Source organism: Limulus polyphemus, unplaced genomic scaffold (genome assembly GCF_000517525.1).
Source record: "Limulus polyphemus unplaced genomic scaffold, Limulus_polyphemus-2.1.2 Scaffold2046, whole genome shotgun sequence".
Lineage (NCBI taxonomy): Eukaryota > Metazoa > Arthropoda > Merostomata > Xiphosura > Limulidae > Limulus > Limulus polyphemus.
In genome coordinates this window covers 91,021-112,656 of record NW_013667656.1, presented here as the reverse complement: position 1 = coordinate 112,656, position 21,636 = coordinate 91,021, and the positions used below count along the sequence as shown (strand labels likewise).

The following is a 21,636-nucleotide window of genomic DNA, read 5'->3' as shown; positions in this document are numbered from 1 at the left end:
GTTTTGGTGGTTTTCGAGTAGATTCATGTTTTTGGAGAGAGCAGATCTGTTTTTGTCTTGAAAAGGCTAAAACTTGTCATAAAAGTTGCTTTTTTTGTGATCGTGTCCATTTTTCTCCCTTTTATTCACAAAAAGTAACAAAATTCAGTTTCTATCTATTATGTACAGTTTAATACAGTTATTCATTTACTTTACATAAGTTAATTTTACATAGTTCTGTAATTAATATCTTATTTTACACTACGATTGATAATATGATTGAAACATTAATACCACAATTCTTAAAAAAAAACAGTATTTAGTAGCCCTTTCACAAGGTAAAAGAATATAATCTCAATTCGAAAATGCTGAGCATGGACTTTTACAAATGACACAACAGAATTTCCAACTTCTAACTCAATAATTTCTTTTCAATTATTCTATTATAGTGAATAAAAAACAAAAACTCAATTTTTTGGGCACAATTAAAGAAACCTGTGATGATTATAACTTTGTTACCAAAAACTAATCGGCTGAAATATTTGAGAAAAATGTTATCTTTCATTGTGCCAAAGAACATTGTCTTTGCTTTGTTACGACAGCGGAAGTCACGTGACGCTAGTAACACGTCATGAACTTCTAGAAGGATCCTATCCCTTCCTGAAGTCTCAGGAGGTTACTAGATATGCGGTATTCTTGTATATATAAAACCGGTGAGAACTGACAGCAACAATGTAATTGAACTGCAGACAGAGATTGACGATTGAGTCGAGCACGTGAGTCCTTCGTTGTGAATTATAGCTTTTGTTATAGCTTGACTGTGGAAATTAAGTGTAATGCAAAGTTTTATCTAGAAAAAATAAACCAGTTTTATTTAAGAAAGGACTTGTATTGCTAAAGTTTCTTTGGAAAGAAATTATACGGAAAATTAACTAACAAACAGAGACGTAACAGTTTTTTACACTTAATTCTAATGCACTCAATATAATATAAGCTTGACACAAGAAGTAAGGAAAAGAAAGAAGAACTTAACTTTATAATTTATTACAAAATCTACTTAGTAATACAACACTTTCAAACTCTTTGATTATTTATAATTGACAAAACTTGTAAGCATTAGCTGAGTTTCAAGCAATATCTAATCTAAAATTTGCCTTAGTGGAGTTACTTTCAGTTGTTTTTTGTTTATTATCAGACAACAATATTGGAAAGATTATTGGTTACTTACAAAGCATCTGATCAATTTACTTACGTAGGGTAACATACTCATTTATATATAACCAGACGTATGTGACAGAGACCTCAGTGCCACCAAGCATCAGTCATTTTGTCTTAATGTGAGAACAATGTTATAATTAATTTTAACAGGGTGTGAGTTGACATAATACATAAACAAACTCTAGAGACAGCTCAACCTAATTGGCAGAGGTATTAAAATATAAACATAATAATAAAATTAAAGAATATATCACAATTACCTCGCAGTTGTACCACAGAACAATTAGCTTTTTCTATGACAAATAATGTTATATTTGTACTTCAACTTCAACACCATGCCTTCTATATTTCATACTACAACTACAAATAATTACACCTGTCTTTTCACAAACTAGACCCTCTAACCTTAACCTTGAATTATATATATATATGTCATATTCAGATTGGATGATATTACCTTTCCACACTGATGTTTTTAAGTACATGCAAGATCTGGGTTAATTGTTCAACACCATCTTCTTACCTATGAATTCATGCTTTCTTCTCTCCATTGTTTCACTTTTAGAGTTTATCTTTCTGATCACCCAACTGTAACATAATATCTGAAGTCAACATTAATTAATTAATAATTATTCAAATATTTTGTTCTGAATAGATGATATCATCTACTATCCCAATTTGGATAACATAATGAAATTTCATTAGTGCAGGCAATAGTTAGAAATATTTGGTAGATTACAAAGTTTCTTATAAAGTTAGATAAAAATAAAACGTTTATATCATCTGTCAACTAAATTTTAGATTTAGTTAAAAACCACTAACCACTCTAGACAAATTTACTAATTAGATCTATATTTTTAAAGGGAAAGCATGCTATTCTGGACATCTCTCCAATTTCTGTGGATCGACTGAATTATGCTCAGTTCTACCCTATTGTGATATTTCTGAAAATTGAGTGTAAACAAATGGTGAAAGATCTGCAAATAAAGCTTGCAAAGTCCAGCCACAAGAATTACAAAAAACTTTATGAAAATGCTGTGCAACTAGAAAAGACATGGTCACATTTGTTTACAGGTGAACAACTGCCATTAGATAGAATAAAACTGTTGCAATATAAACTTTGATATCCATAACATAAAAGTTTTCTGGCTTGTATTTATCGCAAAATATATAATTTTACTAAATATAACTTTTATTATAACATCAACATATAATAGTATAGCTTCATATGTTCTTTTAATTTTTATCATCATTATATATTTGATCAATTAGTCTCACAGAATTTATTATCATACATTAACAATACATTTGAATGATATAACTATGCTTTGTGACATGGTTAGTATTATTGTTTAGTAAAATAGTTTAATCTTTGGAACTATATTTTATGGTATTCTTAAAAGAAAGGAATTCTCTTAACCATATGATTTACAATATCTTTTAATAAAAGAAATTAATTCTATTAACTATATTTTACAAGGTTGTCTAGTGAAAAAACATATCCTTTGAACTTTATGCTTTATATGAGTGAATGTTCATTTAGATTACTCACTCTTATTTACCAGAATTTTTCTAAAATGTATGAAAACAATGTTTGTCCATCTTATGTTTGTAGAAACTATCACTGTTACAAGTGCAGACAGTTGGTATAAGAAATTGCTTGAAACCATAAAGAAACAACAACAGGAATTCATTTGGGTTGGAGACTCAAAGGTACAATATTTAAAGAAATCAGTTAGAAAATGTGCATAACTAATCATAAAATATACTTAGCTCAATAATTTAGTCGTGCCAGTCAAATGCAAAAAGAGGTATCAAGTGAAAAATTCCTTAGTTTCTTACCTTGACTAATATGACTAATCATTATTAATTTAGTAAATTGTTTCTATTGAACTGAATGTGATTTTTTTTATACAATATACTTTTTGTGTGGACGTTTAAGCTTTAACATTTTAAGTCATATTGGAAATAAAAATTTTTGTCAAGAACATAATATCCAAAATTGTTATCAATGATCCTCAATTATGGATTGAAAAAAGTTATACAATATGTTATTCTTTTAGCAATGAATGGATAAGCTACTTTCAAGAGACATTTTACTGTGTAATCTACGTAACATTTCATATTAAAATTTATGAACTTATATAAATATTTTTCATTATGATAGCCTGAAAGCAACATATCAGATGACTTTCTTCTTCCATCACGGCTAAACTATGCTTCGTCACCTGAGAGTGATCTTGATTTAACAACAGACTATTGTCCTGAAGGAGAGATGACTATATATTCCACTAGTACAGACCTAAGATCAGTGAAGCCTTTTACTAATCCTAGCATAGAAACCCTAGATGTTGTTAAGAACAATTCTGGGTATTCTTCTTTGCAGCAGCAACACCAGGTAAGACATTTATTTCAAGCTATCTGACAGCATATATCAAATAAATACTTCCTTGAAGTGCTCGAAGAGGTAACCTATACTTTTAAAGATCACTAACACTTGAATGGATTTCATTGCTGTTTTAATAAATCAGAGTGCTTGTTGATCAAAATATTGATAAAATATGTAATACAGAATTGGTTTATATAATGACAATGTTTATTGAATATCAGTAATGGACTTACAGGTACAGTCTTGCACAAATGTTTATACTGTTATGAATCTGGATCACATTATTTGCCCATTTATTAGTAGTTGTGGCATATCTGCACTTACTTAGAAAAGTAAATGAATGTTAGGATGTATCTTCATTATTTCTTTAGCCACTGAGATATTTTTGTTTTTACGTTGATTTGCATATATTTAAGTTTTCATCTGAAAATTGACTGATAATCACACTAATATTTTTTTTAAATATTACAAAAAACGTTTTTATAAAAATAACTGTTTCTGGCAAAGCTACTAATTAAGGCTACCTGCTGCCATTTCTAATTCTGAACTGCCAACGACAGAGAAGGCAATCAATCAGCAGCACCCACCATCAACTCTTGAGCTACTATTTACCAACAAATAGTGGAATTGACCATCACATTATAAGGTCCCCCATGGCTGAAAGAGTGAGCATGTTTAATGCTGAGTTTTAGACCTCATAACCCACACTTAGCAAGTAAAGCATCCTAACCATCAGGTCTGGAAGATGGAAATCATACTTTTATTTTTATTTTATTTAAACCCTGAAATCATGCTATAATTCCTAAAATGTACTGATAAACTTTCACATCACCAGATCCAATGATACTAATTTTTTATTTCTGATTTTTTTGTAGTTTACACTTGGGTCTAAATAGTTCAAAAGAAGCACAAAAACTGAAACTGATTTTAATACAACTTTCAAGCTAGTTGCCATTGGTCTAAAAGAGTTGATTGCTATTTTTGGTGTAAATCTGGCCAGAAACATAGGTATTTCAGTGCAGCATTTTCATTCAAATTAGAAAGGCCTTCCTTTTTTCACTCCTAGTTTTCTTTATATTCTTCTTTCTTTTATCTTTTGTTGTCTTGATAACTTTCTTTCAATAGACTTTACATCCTGGTTACATACTCATAGACCTGCAGTATTGTACTTGAAATATATTTTCACTTTATAATAGGAGGCTAGAAAATCGAAAATTTTATTCAAAGGAAGGACAAAGAATTTTAAATAATCCCAGTAAGACAAGTGACTGATATTTTGTCTTCACACAGTTGAAGCTCTACTCATTAGCTATTATTCTAGCAAATTTTTAAAAAATTTAAAATCTTCCAGATGTTACACAATCCACACTTAGCAATAATTTTGGCCTGGTTAATTCATAAAGTAACTGGAATATGGATCTGCAGGTCCATTGTTTGTCTGTTTTTATAAAGATAGCTTATAAGGTGATGATGAAACCCCACCATTTGGTCAGGCTATAGTAGCCCAAGAATTGATGATGGGTTCTCTACTTCTTTAAAGCTTAGATATGTATTTGAAATATGTAGTTTTTCTTTGCAAAATGTTCCATTTCTACTCCAAATACTTAAGTGAAGAGAAGCTTATGAAATTATTGTTTACTTTTACTAATAAGCCATGCAATGTTGTGCATTTTGAACTTCTGTTTTTCTTATCAAATGTGGCCTTAAATTTGTTTTATTTCATTTTTATACTTTAAAAAGTAACATTTAATGGGATATAATTTAATAGAAAATACACTCTTTATGGTTCAATGCATAGCACAGAATAACTTCTAAACAGAATTAAAATATATTTTTAGTTGATGAAAAAATTAAAACATCATGTAATAAAAAAACAAACCTAATTGATGTAATACTTATTGACTGGTTCATAATTACATGTATTTGAAGAATATTTCACATTTAATGTCTAGATTTCTTTAGTTTATTAGATTACCAAGCTAGGTTTACATAAATTTTTATACTAAACTTACAATTTTATTAATAATTCTATCTCTGTTGCATTTGAAGATAAGTTTTTATTTTATATAATAAAACATTTGAAACACTCAAACCTCATAATCATTTTTTTTTCAAGCTTTGTATGCATTAAATTTGTTTTTTTGTACATGTAATGTTGTTTTATGAGAATTAGTGGAGTAGTCCTTCATTAATATTGTGATCACACCATGACATCCTGCAAAATGAATAATTCTAATAATCATCACACTTTTGTTGAAACAAATATTTTTAGTAATTAGTATATAAGATAAATTGATATAGTTGTGTATATATATGTAATATTACTATTGTCAGAATTTAAAAATATAGATTCTTCTTTTTGCCAATTGTCAAAATAAAAAGTCTTTTAATTATATATGTTAATATTATAAATAAATGCTATGTTGTTGTTGGGCTTAGGATTCTTCTACAATAGGTGCTGTGACTTGGTAGCGATAAATTCAATGATGAATAAACAGCACACACTTTACTAGTTTTCAAATAATATATAATTTGTACAATAAATTCTTCAACATTATAGACATTATGGGTATATCATAGATACTATATATGTAGTTCTCTCCTTCTTGTCAAATATCCACTTAGGCCTATTCAATTACTTTAGAATTTCTGTTGACAAGCCAAATTTTCTATTTCTATCACACTAGTATTCTCTGTGATTCACTTACAATTGTGGTGCAAGTTACCGTAATCATTTCGTCTTCTTTTGTCTGAAGATCCTCTGTTCCTTTTATCAAAGTGCACTCAGGCTGATTCACTTACTTTAGAACCATGCTTTGACAGAATAAAATTATTTTTCTTATCTCCTTTTCCACTGTTAGTTTTACTCTAACATATTAAATGTTAGGCCTATCACTTCTACGGTACTTAACTTCACACCAACTTTATTCTCTTTTGCTATTTTCTGTCTGTTGTTGACTTTCTGCTGCTTTCCCCCCTCGTCTCATACTATTTATATCTTTATCGCTTAATCGTTTGTCTGTCTTCTATATTCTCAACATCAACATATTGTTTGTGACATTCAATAGTCTCAACATCAATGAATTGTTAAAAAAACCTCCTACAATCATCTGCTTTTAACTCTTATTTTAACAAAAACTAAATAATAATAAAATATTCACTCACAAAAACAAATCAATCAGTAACATCTAAACTAAATAGTTTTTTATATCATGACAACTATATTGGAAGCTGACTGGTTGTAAAATGTGTGTATATCTTAATACTGTTTTGACAAATTCAGATTATAGCTTTGCCAAGAGAACAAGTTAATTATGCAGATACTGGTGAGATGGTACAGAACTTGAAACAGAGTCCAGGTGTGTAGACTATTTCATTATATTAGAATGGATTAGTAAGTAGAGTTTCTAGTGTAAAGTCTAATGCTCTCTTTGACTTATTTCAAAATCAATGACTTTCTTACTCACTGATCATTCAGTAAAAAAGACCATAAATGGATTGATTTTTTGTACTTTGCTGCACAACTAGATATGCTGTCTTACTGTGTATTACAAAAAGTAAGGCATACTTTCAAGTCATGTAACCAATTCACCACCTTTATTAAATTGATTATTCTGTTTCTGATCAAAATATGTTTTCTGCCCTCACAGATCTATTCAACTCAATCTCTCCCAGATCTATCTTTTACCTTATGTTTATTTTTCTTTAAAATTATAGCTTGAAAAGTGTGTAATTGAAAAATTTATCTAAAGACTTTATATCAATAAACCTTCAATGAATTTGTAAAAACCTTGCACACATACTTTCCCCAACCCACATTTTAATACTAAGAAATTAATATATACCTTTGAAGGCATTGTTAATGGACTACAACTGTTTGGGAAGTTTTGAGCAATGTTTTCAGCTGCTAGCAGCTTGAAACATCATCCCAAACTTCCTAGATGGATATAGTCCATTAACAACACCTTTCAATTATATACTATCTTCTGTCTAAACCTTCTCTCAAACAAGAAATGTTTAACCTTGTAGATCAGAATGAAACAGATGAGTTGATGTATCACAGGACTAATGTAGATTTCTATGGTACAAATGAAGGATATAGAACAAGATTAAATGAAGATTATCCAGGTAAGTATTTAGAAGAAAAGTAACAAAGAATAATATATTCAATGAAGTTTAAGTTATGAAACTGTCATTTCTCTATTGCCTTGTTAAATATTCTGTAATGATTTTATTATAATAAACTTAAATCATAAGATCAACTGCCATTAAATGTATTTTAATGTATAATAGATAAAATAAAAAGAGACTTCTGTTGTGAAAGTTGTTTTGGTAACTAAGCTTCTCTCTGCATTTAACTTGTTTCCTCTTTCCTATTTTTCATCGGAAATTGTTTTCTGTTTTAATTTAGTAGTTTTATGAATTTGTGGATGTTTATATGCCCTTGTATTTCTGAAGTATGATTAAATATTATTAGAATGACTGTTTTTATTCACTTTTATATCAACAAAACTTCAAATATATAGCTCAGGCATTTTCAATATATAATTAGAATGACCTTATAACTAATGCATCTGTTATTCCTACCAAAAACTAATAACCAGGAACAAAAAATCTTGTAATTACAAAAGAACTCAAGAAGTTCAATTTAATAAATGAGTTTTATAAAATCAAGTGGACATTGTTTGCATTATGTGTATAGTAAGCTTCAAGATCTCAAATAAACGTTTATAAATAACTTGTGTCCACCAAAACTGAAAAGTCCATTAAATAATTCTTAATAAAGGAACATACTACTTTTCCAAAGCAACTTTTAATGTGTTTTTCTGGCCAAACAAATGCTAAGAAATGTCACAAAGTTCCCTTCAAATTTCCCTGCAAATAGAGTTGTACTGTTTCTCTTTACTGTCTAAAATAAAAAAACAGGCTCAATCTGAACATATCTTTCTGTAGCAATATCAGGAAATACCTACTCACTGACTGCATTTTATCCACATAATATAAAACAGGCCCAATCTATATATATCTTTCTGAAGCAACATCAGGAAACACCCACTCACTGACTGCATTTTATCCACATAATATAAAACAGGCCCAATCTATATATATCTTTCTGAAGCAACATCAGGAAACACCCACTCACTGACTGCATTTTATCCACATAATATAAAACAGGCCCAATATACACATATATTTCTGTAGCAACATTAGGAAACACCTACTCAGTGATTGTATTTTACCCACATAATAAAATATAGGCTCAATCTACACATATCCTACGGTCGCAACATCAGGAAACATTTACTCACTGGTTGCATTTTATTCAATTCATTAAAAAATAGGCCCAATCTACACATATCATGCTATAGGAACATCAGAAACATCTACTCACTGGTTGCATTTAACCATTATATAACCATTTAGTGGTTAGCATTCTCAGCTGTAGATTCTAGATTCAGACCATGATGTTGCTGAATGCTTCTAGCTAAGCACATATTATGTAAGTGATAGTCTGTCCTATTATATAATTTCAGAGAATCAAACAGATTTTTTTAATTTTCCACATGAACATTTGTTGTTGTTGTTTTTTATGTTATTGAAACCACGTTTAGGAAATAAATAAATAACAAATAAGATTCCTTGTTTTGGTCTTGCCTAGCTAAAGACATACTGCCTGAGCCAAAGCCACCACCAGAAATAGACAGAAACAATAAACCTCAAATGAATGCAAGCATGGGTAAATTTTAAATAGTTTGCTTGGTATATGAAATTAGGACTAACCTAAGTTTTATAAGCTGAATAAAACTTGTGAAACTGTGTTTGAAGTAGTGCCAAAAATATTGTTAACAGAGAAGGTAACCACTTGATAGTTCAATACATTCTAATCATTATAGATTTAAGTTTCTGCTACATTGAGTCTTGTGGTGGTAATTTATATGATTTGAACTTGCACTTCAAGTGAGTATTTTACTAACTTACCTGTAGATTTAACCCACTAATATTTTTTACTAACTTAGTTGGAGAGTTAATCCATTATTATTGTTTTATTAATTTACCTGGAGGGTTAACCCACTGGTATTTCTTACTAACTTGCCTGGAGGGTTAACTCACTGGTATTTTTTACTAACTTACCTGGAGAGTTAACCCAATAGTATTTTTTTACTAACTTACCTGCAGGGTTAACCCACTTGTATTATTTTTTACTAACTTAGCTGGAGGATTAACTTACTGGTATTTTTACTAACTTAGCTGGAGAGTTAACTCATTAGTATTTTTACTAACTTAGCTGGAGGGTTAACCCACTAGTATTTTTTACTAACTTAGCTGGAGAATTTAATCTCACTGGCATTTTAACCAACTGGTATTTTTACTAACTTAACTAGAAGGTTAACCCACTAGTATTTTTACTAACTTAGCTAGAGGGTTAACTCACTAGTATGTTTTACTAATATAGCTGGAAGGTTAACCAACTAGTAGTTTTACTAACTTAACTAGAAGGTTAACCCACTAGTATTTTTACTAACTTAGCTAGAGGGTTAACCCTCTAGTATGTTTTACTAACTTAGCTGAAAGGTTAACTAACTAGTATTTTTACTAACTTAGCTGGAGAGTTAACCCACTAGTATTTCTTACTAACATACCTGGAGGGTTAACTCACTTGTATTTTTTACTAAATTAGCTGGAGAGTTAAACCACTAGTATTTTTTTACTAACTTACCTGGAGGGTTAACCCTCTGGTCCTTTTTACTAACTTATCTGGAGGTATAACCCACTGGAATTGTTTACTAACTTAGCTAGAAGGTTAACCCACTAGTATTTTCACTAACTTAGCTAGAGGGTTAACCAACTAATATGTTTTACTAACTTACCTGGAGGTATAACCCACTGGAATTGTTTACTAACTTAGCTAGAAGGTTAATCCACTAGTATTTTTACTGACTTAGCTAGCGGGTTAACCCACTAATATGTTTTACTAACTTAGCTAGATGGTTAACCCACTAGTATTTTTACTGACATACCCAGAGGGTTAACCCACTGGTATTTTTTTACTAACTTACCTGGAGGGTTAAACCACTGTTATTATTACTAACGTAGCTAGATGGTTAACCCACTAGTATTTTTACTGACATACCCAGAGGGTTAACCCACTGAAATTTCTTTACTAACATACCTGGAGGGTTAACCAATTGGTATATTTACTAACTTAGATGGAGGATTAACCCACTGGAATTGTTTACTAACTTAGCTGGAGAATTAGCCCAATAGTATTTTTTTCACTAACTTACCTGAAGGGTTAACTCACTCCTATTTTTAACTAATTTAGCTGGAGGGTTAACCCACTAATACTTGTTACTAACTTAGCTGGAGAGTTAACTCACTAGTATTTTTTACTAACTTATTTGGATGGTTAACCCACTTGTAGTCATTACTAACTTACCTGGTGGGTTAACCCACTAGAACTGCTTATTAACTTACCTGGAGGGTTAACACACTAGTTTTTTTTACTGACTTAACTGGAGGGTTAACCCACTGGTTTAGAATTTTTTTTGGATAGTCAGCATGGTTTCACTAAAGGAAAAATCTTGCCTTACAAATCTTTTGACATTCTTTGAAAAGGTTACTGCTTATGTAGATGAGGATAAGGTTGTAGATTTGGTGTATCTGGATTGTCAGAAAGCATTTGACAAGGTGCCACATAAAAGGCTTTTGAAAATATCTCTATAGGTGTGGAGGATAAGTTAGCAAATTGGATAGAAGAGTGGCTGGATGGAAGAATGCAGAGGGTTGTTACAAATGGAGTTCAGTCAAACTGTATTTATGTTACAAGTGGGGGGCCTCAGGGCTCAGTCTTAGGATCTTTGTTCTTTTTCATTTACATCAATGATGAAGGAATAGTCAATAAATTACTTAAATTTGCAGATGATATTAAGGTCTTGGGTGTTGCTAGCTGTGAAGAGGACGCCGCTGATTTAAAAAAGTTGGTCAAATAAATGGCAGATGGGTTTTAATTATAATAATTACAAGATAATGCATGTGGGTTATCATAATTTCAATTATAAATATAATGTGGATGGGAATAACCTTAACAGTATTATGAAGGAAAGGAATCTTGGTGTAAAGTCGATCAGTCTCTAAAACCATCTAAGCAGTGAACTGTTGCTAGTAGTAAGGCAAAGAGGATTTTAGATTGTATGTACAGAAATATTGAATACAAGTCTAAACATGTTATAATTTCATTGTACAGGTCACTGATTAGGCCACATTTGGATTATTGTGTTCAGTCTTTGAATTGTTGGAAAGGATTCAGAGAAGGGTTACTATAATGATGCCTGGTATGGAGGAGTTGTCATATGAGGAGAGACTGAAATCTCTCAAATTGTTTTCTCTTGAAAAAAAGTAGAGTTAGGGGGATCTGAGTGAGGTGTTTAAGATTGTGAAGGGAATTGATGGTGTTGATGCATCATTCTTTTTCTTATCTAACAGTGAGAATAGTAGGATTAGGGTACAAAAATATAACTTTTGGCAAGGTAGGAGTCATCTTCAGCTAAGACAGTTTCAATTTTATAACAGGGTGGTTGGCCTTTGGAATGGGTTGCCTTCAGATGCTGTAGAGGCAGTAAATTTAAGTGAGTTTAAGGAAAAGCTTGATAAGTATATGATGATAAGCACTGGCTTTAAATTTTTTTTTGTTAATTATTTTAATTTAGTTTAGAGGATGGAACAGCTGAGATGGACCAATAGGTCCCATGTTGTCCCAAAACATTATGTTATATTAACTTAGCTGGAGGGTTAACCCACTGGCATTTTTTACTAACTCAAACTACCACAATATCAAATAGTGTTTCTTGTCAGTTTGCTATAAAAGATTATCTTCAATAATGTATGAGTTACTATTTAATTTATTCTGTTCTGAGCTATATAATTGACTTGCTTTTGATCAGAAGATCTTAATAAAAATATGTAATGGTTAAATTACACAAAGCTGATTTTTGATTAAAACTCTTTAAAGTAATAATTTTTTTTTTGATTACACAGAAATTGATGATCTAATTATGTTTTCATTATAGCTCAATACAGTGAATAAGAAATTAATCTTCATTGTGTATTTTTAAAACTATATTTATTAACATTGGTACTTCTGCAGTGTATTTACATAACACTTTGATTGTGACCATAAAGTTGATACTTTTGAAGTGTATTTTCATAAAATACTTTTACTCTGCACATAATGCTGCTACTTTTGTAGTGTATTTCCTATAACACTATTGCTGTGTGCATAATGTTAATCTTGAAACTACAAATAGAAGGTATAATAAATAAAAAAATTTTTAAATTGTCTGATACTAAGGTAAAAATATATATCTATAATTTCATTTGGTAATTATCAGATATATATAAAGCTACTAGTATTTAGGTAGCTTGAGATTTTGAAACATCAGAGAAGACATGACCAAAGTAATGCTTTACACTAACACACTTAATCTTGTAATGAAATTGAATGAAAAGAAGTAGTGAATATTCTTGAGTCAGCAATTATATTGGATTATATTTTTCTTTAACCTTTTTACTTTGAGTATTTAAGACATTTTCATCTAATTCCTTTTTTTTTGTTATTGGTGTTATTTCTAGGAAGAAGAACTGAATACAGAGACTCACCTGTTGTTTCAGTGGACAGATCCAAAATGACATCAGTAAGGTTATTTTTAAATCATAAGGAAGAATTTTTCTTTTAATATCTTATATATAATGAACTAAGTGGAAATTGACTGCATTTGACTTAAGTGCCATTAAGAACATTGGTCTCATAGCACTAGTGCGAACCATCAATTTTGTTCATGCCCCAATCAGAGCAGAATGCTTTATGCTTATCTCTGATTATTAAAAAGCATAAAACCCTAAAGAATACATTTAATTTTCCTGTTAGTCCACCAGTGAAAAGTTTATGGACTTAAAACAATAAAATCCATGGTTTGATTCTTCTCAGTGGATACACCAAATAACCCTAAAGAATACATTTAATTTTCCTGTTAGTCCACCAGTGAAAAGTTTATGGACTTAAAACAATAAAATCCATGGTTTGATTCTTCTCAGTGGACACACCAAATAACCCAATGTGGCTTTGCTCTTAAATAAAGAAACAAAATCTCCTGTTATTTGATGTTTTGAATGTAGAATTAATCTGTTTAACATTTGATAAAAACGAATTTTAACCAAAGTGTAAATGCCTTTGTCAAATAACTATGCATTATACGAACTTGAATAATGATATAATTTATGTACTTCACCAGTGTGTTTATATATTCATCACTATGCACAACAATTATAATTCATCCACTTCATCACTATGTTTATTATACATCATTATACACACCAAAAACTTATACAACCAATATAATTTAGTCATTTCACCAGTGTGTTTATGTATAAATGGAGTCCAAATGATTATTTTCAAAGTGTGTTTATGACATGATAGTGTGTGTAGTTGCCTTTGTTGAGTTACTTGGTCTTATGATCGGTTTTAGATTTTTCAAGGTGCTGTGTATAACTGAAATACGAAGCCTCCAAATGAAATATTAAATGAAGTTCTTGAAATAATTAATATTTGTTCCACAGATATAAAATAATGACAATATATAATCTATGCCATTGCACAATATCAAGTTGTACTTCTAATTGCAGGAATATAAATTAAACTTAGTAATAATAATAATAAATTCTAATTCCTGTTATGGTTTCATAAGTGGTATCATGATTTTGATTTTATTCAACTTAAATTTATGAATTTAATATAATTTTTTATTTTTAAGCAATACGGTAGATCACCTGAAAGATTTACTCTGACTACTAGCCAGAATGTCAGGGCCTTACATGATCTTCATCATTTCACCAAAGACACTGCACATCCTACTGCCAGACATGGAAACATTGATCTTTCTACACACCAACTTCATTCCAGAATTAAGTAAGCCTGAGTTTGACTTTTATGTTCTTTATCACAAAGTTTTGATTCCTTAAAGTAGTAAATATACAATTAGAAAACCAGGTGTGTACCTTGAGTCACATGGTACTTCTTCACTTTAGCAAACACAACCATATATTAAATCATATCTTCTGTAATACACTAAACCCTCTCAGAGAAAAATAAAACTCTCCCAAGTAATGCAATGATCTCCATTCAGAACTTCTAACCCCCTCTCCAAGAAAGATAAAACTCTCATAAGAAATCTATTGACTCGCATGAAAATGGTTGCTTTGTATGTTTAAGTTGCTCAAGCTATTTCTGTAAAGAATAATTATTAATATGTGATTTTAAATTTTGTTTTGCTTTCAGTTTACTTTGTGAAAGTTTTATTGTTATAATGCACTCTCGTTTCACAGAAATAATTCATTCGTTCATTCAATTTGTAATCAAATTTATTTTGGATCATAATATTTATTGCAAGCTAATACTCATCACAAAGACCCATGCTTTTACTTATGTGCATCATCTAAAAGTACAGTAGTACAGTACAGTACTAATACTTGATAAGACACAGTTTGATATATACACTTTAACCATGAAGGAGATGAACTGATAATGAAAAAGGTGATTGTTTATTAAATAAATACTTTAACCATGAAGGAGATGAACTGAAGATGAAAAAGGTGATTGTTTATTGGAAAGGACTATTACTAGATGAAGTATAATAAAATAACAAATATACAAAAGAATAAGAGAAAAAAGTGTATTTCATTAAAGAAAGTAAAAATGAAGTTTCATTGATGAATGATTAGACTGATCTGGATAAACACAAACAATTAGATGCAAGGTTGGTAGCAGAGCAAAGTAAGACAAACAAACTTTACTACAGAATATTGGCTCTTTTAGACATGAGTATGCTTTCCTGATAGATTGAAAACAATTTTTCTGAGACTGCCAAAGTTGCATTCACAAATCACCATCTTTCTGTAGCTGACCAAAAGGAAAATAAATCACAAGAATCCAGAAGTGTCTCTGTTCCAGTGTAAAAATCACAACACAGTCCTCTATACATAAGGTGAAGTATGATACAATACAGCTACCCCATAAAAAATTAGATAAGTTACTTTATCAAACCTACTACATATAGTAATACCAGTGATGTAGCATTGAAGTTTTACATTCACTATTTGCAAGGAAAATATTGTTTAACTTAGCATCCACACCTGTTTTTTTCCTTGAGCCTATTGCTGATTACTTGGTCTATTTGGAAGATATTTGGACTCCTGTATAAGCATTGGGAAAGGACACCTATGGCAGAAATAACCAAATTATCTTCACCTGTAGCAAACATTTCTTCTGTCATTCTGTGAACCAAGACATCTCTCCATCCACATCATTAGCTAAGTTAGCACAAACTGTGTATGACTTTTATGGATGTGGCCCCATTTATTGTGGGTTACTGTAATATGAAGTCAACACAACAAGGTGCTGTGGTTCCAGCAAAGTTACTGCATCTACTGCTGTGGGCTTCTTTTGCTCCAATAACTTGGTTATGAACAAAAATGAAATTTGTAGAACATGGAAACAAAATAATAGACCATCATAGATAATAAAAAAACACCCCATATAATAAGTGTGAAAGAAAATTATAGTTTTTAAATTAAAGTTTGGAGATAAAATACTTTCCAGAAAAAAGGTGTATGGAATTTTTTCTTATCAAGAATTGATTGGAAATAATACTAATAATCACATAAACAAAATTAATAAATATATAAAATATGGTTCATTTATTTTATTGTTAACAGATTAATAAAACTGTATTTTAGTTTAAATATTGAACTGTATATGCATTATGATATTTTCACAGAAAATATTTAACTAATACTTGTTATTATTGTTTATTTGTACTATGATGTTCCACAAGAAATATGTTATCATTATTATGAATTTGTATTGTGAAACTTCCACAGGAAATATTTAGATATGAGTTATTATTATTGTATATTGCTGGTTCTAACATTTTTGCTTGGAGGCATGTTAAAAATACAAACTGTCTCTCTATAATTCTCCTATATTATATTGTTATTGTTTTAATCATTAAACACAAATCTTTTTATCTAATATCTTATTTTACTATACATTTTCTAAGTTTTCTGTGTTATTCTGTACTATATTGTCACCACCTTGACCTATATATCTGTTTTTCTTTTTGAAGCAATTATCACCTTCACCAATATTATATAATTTTGTTATTTTTATATATATTACTCTTTATTATCTTTATCAATTACTTTTTGAAAGACAGCTCTTACATCATTTCATCTGGCTCTTTCAGTCTTACACAAGAAATATATATTATCCATTTTATATCAAGATTTTTTTATATTTTAGTTCATCAGAAGAAAACCAGCCACCTTCTCCACCTCCTAAACCCATGCATTTTGGCTCTAGGTAAGGTCAGATGAACCCCAAAATGCTAATCATGTTTTATATATAGCTTTAAAAATCATCAGATTCCAGCATAAATACTCAAAATCATTACAAAGTATTTTGCTTCTTCTTTATTCATCCTTCAGACATTTGTAGGATCTTCTCAGATTTATCTTATTTTTTTGTTAATGACAATTTCTAATAGATGGAGTTAGGCCATACGTCAAAGATTAGTTTTCTTTTAAGAAGTCTAAAATATATCAACTTGTGTAATAATTACTTTTATATGAACCACAAATAAGAAATCCATTAATCTGAGTGCTTTCAAAATGCTTGAGTTATTTGGTTTTGTATTTTGTGATTTATCTCATTTTTGTACCCACATGACTTCTTCAGGGATTTATATATAAGAACTTATCTTTTATTCATAAATGTTGGTTTACAATTTTATAGAAAATATTAACATTTGCGGATTTATTCTTTTGTTGTAATTTAAATTTACTTCCATATAATATACAGGCCATCTGATTAATTTTGAAAGAATTTATTTAAAAAGTGTGGTACAGCATTATATTTTGCTTCTTGCAACTATGCTGGAAAAGTAACAATATATTTTCCTGCAGGGCGCCCACTAGTAGCAGGGCAATTCCTCCTAATAATTATCAGAACATACCATGGAGGCAAGATGACCCTCTGACAGATGGAATAAGAAATAAAAACTATCAGGATAATTTTTACTACAGGAAATACAACAATCCAGATCAATCAGCTTATAAACCACCACAAGGGATTTATCCTCATTATTCAGACTCAGAACATTCTCACACCCCTCTACCACCTCTTAGATTCATACGGGAAAAACCTGTTTCACTACTAAGTAAAAGAGAGGAAGAGAAAACTAATATAGAATTTGATTCAAGAGGAGGAACTTATACAAATTGTAATTATAGTAATGGCTTACAGTCTTACACAAAAGCAGGGAAAACTAGAATAAATGAACCATCTTCCATTTTTATGAATGGATCATACCAGAATATTCCATTTGACTCTTATAAATCAGAAACTAAAGATCAGTATGACTCTTCACCTCCACCTCCACCTCCTGGTTTTCTGGATCTTTCTCATACAGAAAATCATGGTAGTGCATTTGAACTGTACAAAAAACCAGATTCTTTGTCTCATGAGCAAGACAATTTTCCATCATCTGAACCCTCAAGGTATGTAAAAGCTATTACTTTTAAAGGTGGTATCATTACAACTTATTGATTGTTAAATGTTTAAAAAAATTAATGAAATACTTCACTACTTTACTGACATTTAATATAACTTGACACTTTTGGAAACTTGGAGAAGCATGCCATCTACACTAACATTCTTTCTAGTTAATCCAGAGCTCCTCCTTATGTGTTTCTATTGGTTCTTCATCTCTCTGCCACAATAATTTTATTTAAAGTATATGAATCTGCTTTCGTCAATAGGCAACTGTCCTCTGGTTCCACAGATAGCAGTCACAGAGTTGTTGCTACAGCACATGGGACATTCAACCACATTGGAGGAACTCTTACATCAGAAGAAACAGGAGTCCAGATTGTTATTCCACCAGGAGCACTGCCTCAAGGAAGTGATCAGGAGATTTACTTCAAAGTTTGCCAAGATACAAGCATGCTTCCTCCTCTGGACAAAGATAAAGGTTTGTTGGAGTTGCACATTTAAAGTTGAAATCTGAGCCTTTTTGTAAGACCTTGAGCTTTGTAAAACCACATTCCAGGGTGAGTTTTCACAACAAAAAATAGTTAAAATGATTGCCAACATCTTCTGGATCTTAGTTTGTTGGTAGTTTAAAAAGTAAATGTTTGTGTTTTCTTGTTTAGAATTATATAACTTTGAGGTACACCATCATCAAAATATTATTATATATAAAATACTCATTTTCAATCTGTTTCCTTTAAAATACCATCAGCACAACACTCCTGGTCCCTATAGTACAATGTCTAGCAGTTGGCAAGTAAAGAAACTTAGTAAACGTAGTTGCCTTGTACAAAATAACCAAAGGATGAATCATCAATTGAATAGGCATAAAAATACATAGCTGATAAGGTATATTATTCGTAAGTAAAAAATAAATAAACACAAAACTGAGCAGAAATACCAAAAAAAAGGAATATAACATTTTTGTGGGAAGATATTTATCATAAACAGTAAATAATAATAAAGAGAGATAACTGTGACCAAAATTTAGAGTTGTGTCAGAGTGCAGGCCATGTGTTGGATAATTATAAAAAGAAACAACATCTATAAATACATTAATTTGAGACGTAATAGTTGGGCTACTGCATCTGTTGCAATGATCAAAACAAAGAATAACAACTTTGGTGCCAACTTTTTGAAACTTGTTTGTAGCAGCAGCAGGAAAGTATTTCAAAAGTAATCTCCTTGGCAGGTTTAACACAATTATATTTGATATCAGCTAAATTTTACAGACACAAACATGACAAGTAGGGAAAAAATGCTTAAAAACCATAAATATAAATAGTTTCATTTGTTGTTCGATGAATAATGTGTTTGGTAGGTTTCACAGGTTTGAACTTGTAAGGATATGAATCTTTATTTTATTAAAAAAAGTTAAAACAAGTAAAATCCATCACTAAGGTGTGTGATCATCTGACAGCCAGAGTGATCAGTTAAAAAATCTCGTGGGTTATTAGTTTATTAAACTAAGTAAGTAAAGTGTATTGTAAGTAGAAACCTGCTGCTAATTCTTGCTTTGTCATAAGTAATACCTTGGTTACAATTTTGATCAGAAAACTGTGAGGGTATTTATCATTATTAAAGACTATGAAATTTCTCACATTGCTAAAAAAAATTCTTAATTGTATTTCTGAGCATGGGCAAAATATTTTTACTCTTAAAGGTATACTTTTATCTTCTCAGTCTACATGTATACTCTTTATCATTTTAAGGACAGAGAATTATATTTTTATCTCCCATTGAATTTTCTATAAACTGTAATCTCCACAGTTACATTAACTGGTTTACCTACATTATATGTGAAGTTCAAGGAAGAAAGATATTTAACTGTCTAATAAAGTATTCAAAACTTTCCAAACTGTTAACTCAAATTGTAAAAATATTGTACCCTCAGTAACATTACAAAAACAAAAAGTGTCCCCACTGGCTCAATGGTAAGTCTGAGGGACTACAATGCTAAAACTTGGGTTTCAGTACCTGCTGTGAGCAAAGCACAGATCACTCATAATGAGTTTTATGCTAAACAACAAACAAACAGAAAAGGTCATCATAGGTTTTAACCATATGTGTTTTATATGGATCATATATCTCTGCAATACAAGGTTTTCTATGATTATCTCATTCTTTAGAATAATTGTGTAAAGTGTATTACATCTTTTTTTTCCTGTAGCACTGTGTAGGATCTTAATTAATGTTTTTATAATATTTGGAATTGTTAATCATCTGTTTCTTTCTATCTCTGTTAAGTAATTTTTTGTATCATCAACTGCAGAATCATAGCTCTGTAAAGACTTTTTTTAAAATAAGTTGGATTAATATGTCTGGGTAAAATCAATATTCGAAAGTTGGTATAACTTCAATAAAACGTTTGATTTATTGAGCTTATTTAGATAGCTTAAACTTTGAATAAAAAGATGTAAAAATGCAGTGGAAAAATTTATGTTCTTATCTCATATGAATAATTTTAAATCAAAGAGTTTAATCTCTCTATAGAATGAGAAATAAGACTTATTTTTATCAAGATTAAGTGTAAATTTAGCTAAACTGACTATGGAGGTTGTATGCCCAGGTTAAATTTGATAAGTAAATAGATTTTGGACATTAACATAGAACATCCTTTTTATTTTTTGGTCTACAGCTACATTTGCCCCCAAAATAAAGAAAATATAATAGCGTAGCAGACAAATCTGGTTTAAAGGCAGTGAAATAAGTTGGAACAGATAATAGTTTACCCCTGCTATGACCTTGAGCTAATGACTCCTGGTTTGTACCATGGAATATATCTAATTCCACCAACTCATCCCACCCTCTCTAAATAACTTTCTGTAAAGTTTTCTTCTTTACAAAAGAAATTTGTATCCTCACATGATTATAGCCCATAAGCCAGACACCATCTGTCATGTGTTACTTCTACTGGATCTTAACCTTGATACATCATCACATTCCCTATTGGCACTATATACTGTTGTAGGTTATGGTTTTTAATGTAGATGTTTGTACTGTTTCCTCTTGGCACTATATACTGTTGTAGGTTATGGTTTTTAATGTAGATGTTTGTACTGTTTCCTCTAGGCACTGTATACTGTTGTAGGTTCCTCTTGGCAATATACACTGTTGTAGGTTATGGTCTTTAATGTAGATGTTTGTACTGTTTCCTCTTGGCACTATACACTATTGTAGGTTATGGTCTTTAATGTAGATGTTTGTACTGTTTCCTCTTGGCACTATACAATGTTGTAGGTTATGGTTTTAATGTAGATGTTTGTACTGTTTCCTCTTGGCACTATATACTGTTGTAGGTTATGGTTTTTAATGTAGATGTTTGTACTGTTTCCTCTTGGCACTATACACTGTTGTAGGTTATGGTTTTTAATGTAGATGTTTGTACTGTTTCCTCTTGGCACTATAC

At 30.4% G+C, this 21,636-nt stretch overlaps 1 protein-coding gene across 1 annotated transcript in view; it reads left to right on the top strand.

Annotated features, from left to right (window-relative positions):
* Positions 1-21,636, top strand: part of LOC106465766 (tight junction protein ZO-1-like) — an 82,208-nt gene that overhangs the window by 52,742 nt on the left and 7,830 nt on the right. The window contains exons 20-30 of the mRNA XM_022393704.1: positions 2,061-2,271; positions 2,813-2,910; positions 3,365-3,595; positions 6,870-6,945; positions 7,616-7,714; positions 9,246-9,323; positions 13,217-13,278; positions 14,395-14,549; positions 16,941-17,000; positions 17,603-18,196; positions 18,458-18,669. Of these exons, the coding sequence (XP_022249412.1) occupies positions 2,061-2,271; positions 2,813-2,910; positions 3,365-3,595; positions 6,870-6,945; positions 7,616-7,714; positions 9,246-9,323; positions 13,217-13,278; positions 14,395-14,549; positions 16,941-17,000; positions 17,603-18,196; positions 18,458-18,669 (1,876 nt within the window). The remainder of the gene's footprint in view (positions 1-2,060; positions 2,272-2,812; positions 2,911-3,364; positions 3,596-6,869; positions 6,946-7,615; positions 7,715-9,245; positions 9,324-13,216; positions 13,279-14,394; positions 14,550-16,940; positions 17,001-17,602; positions 18,197-18,457; positions 18,670-21,636) is intronic.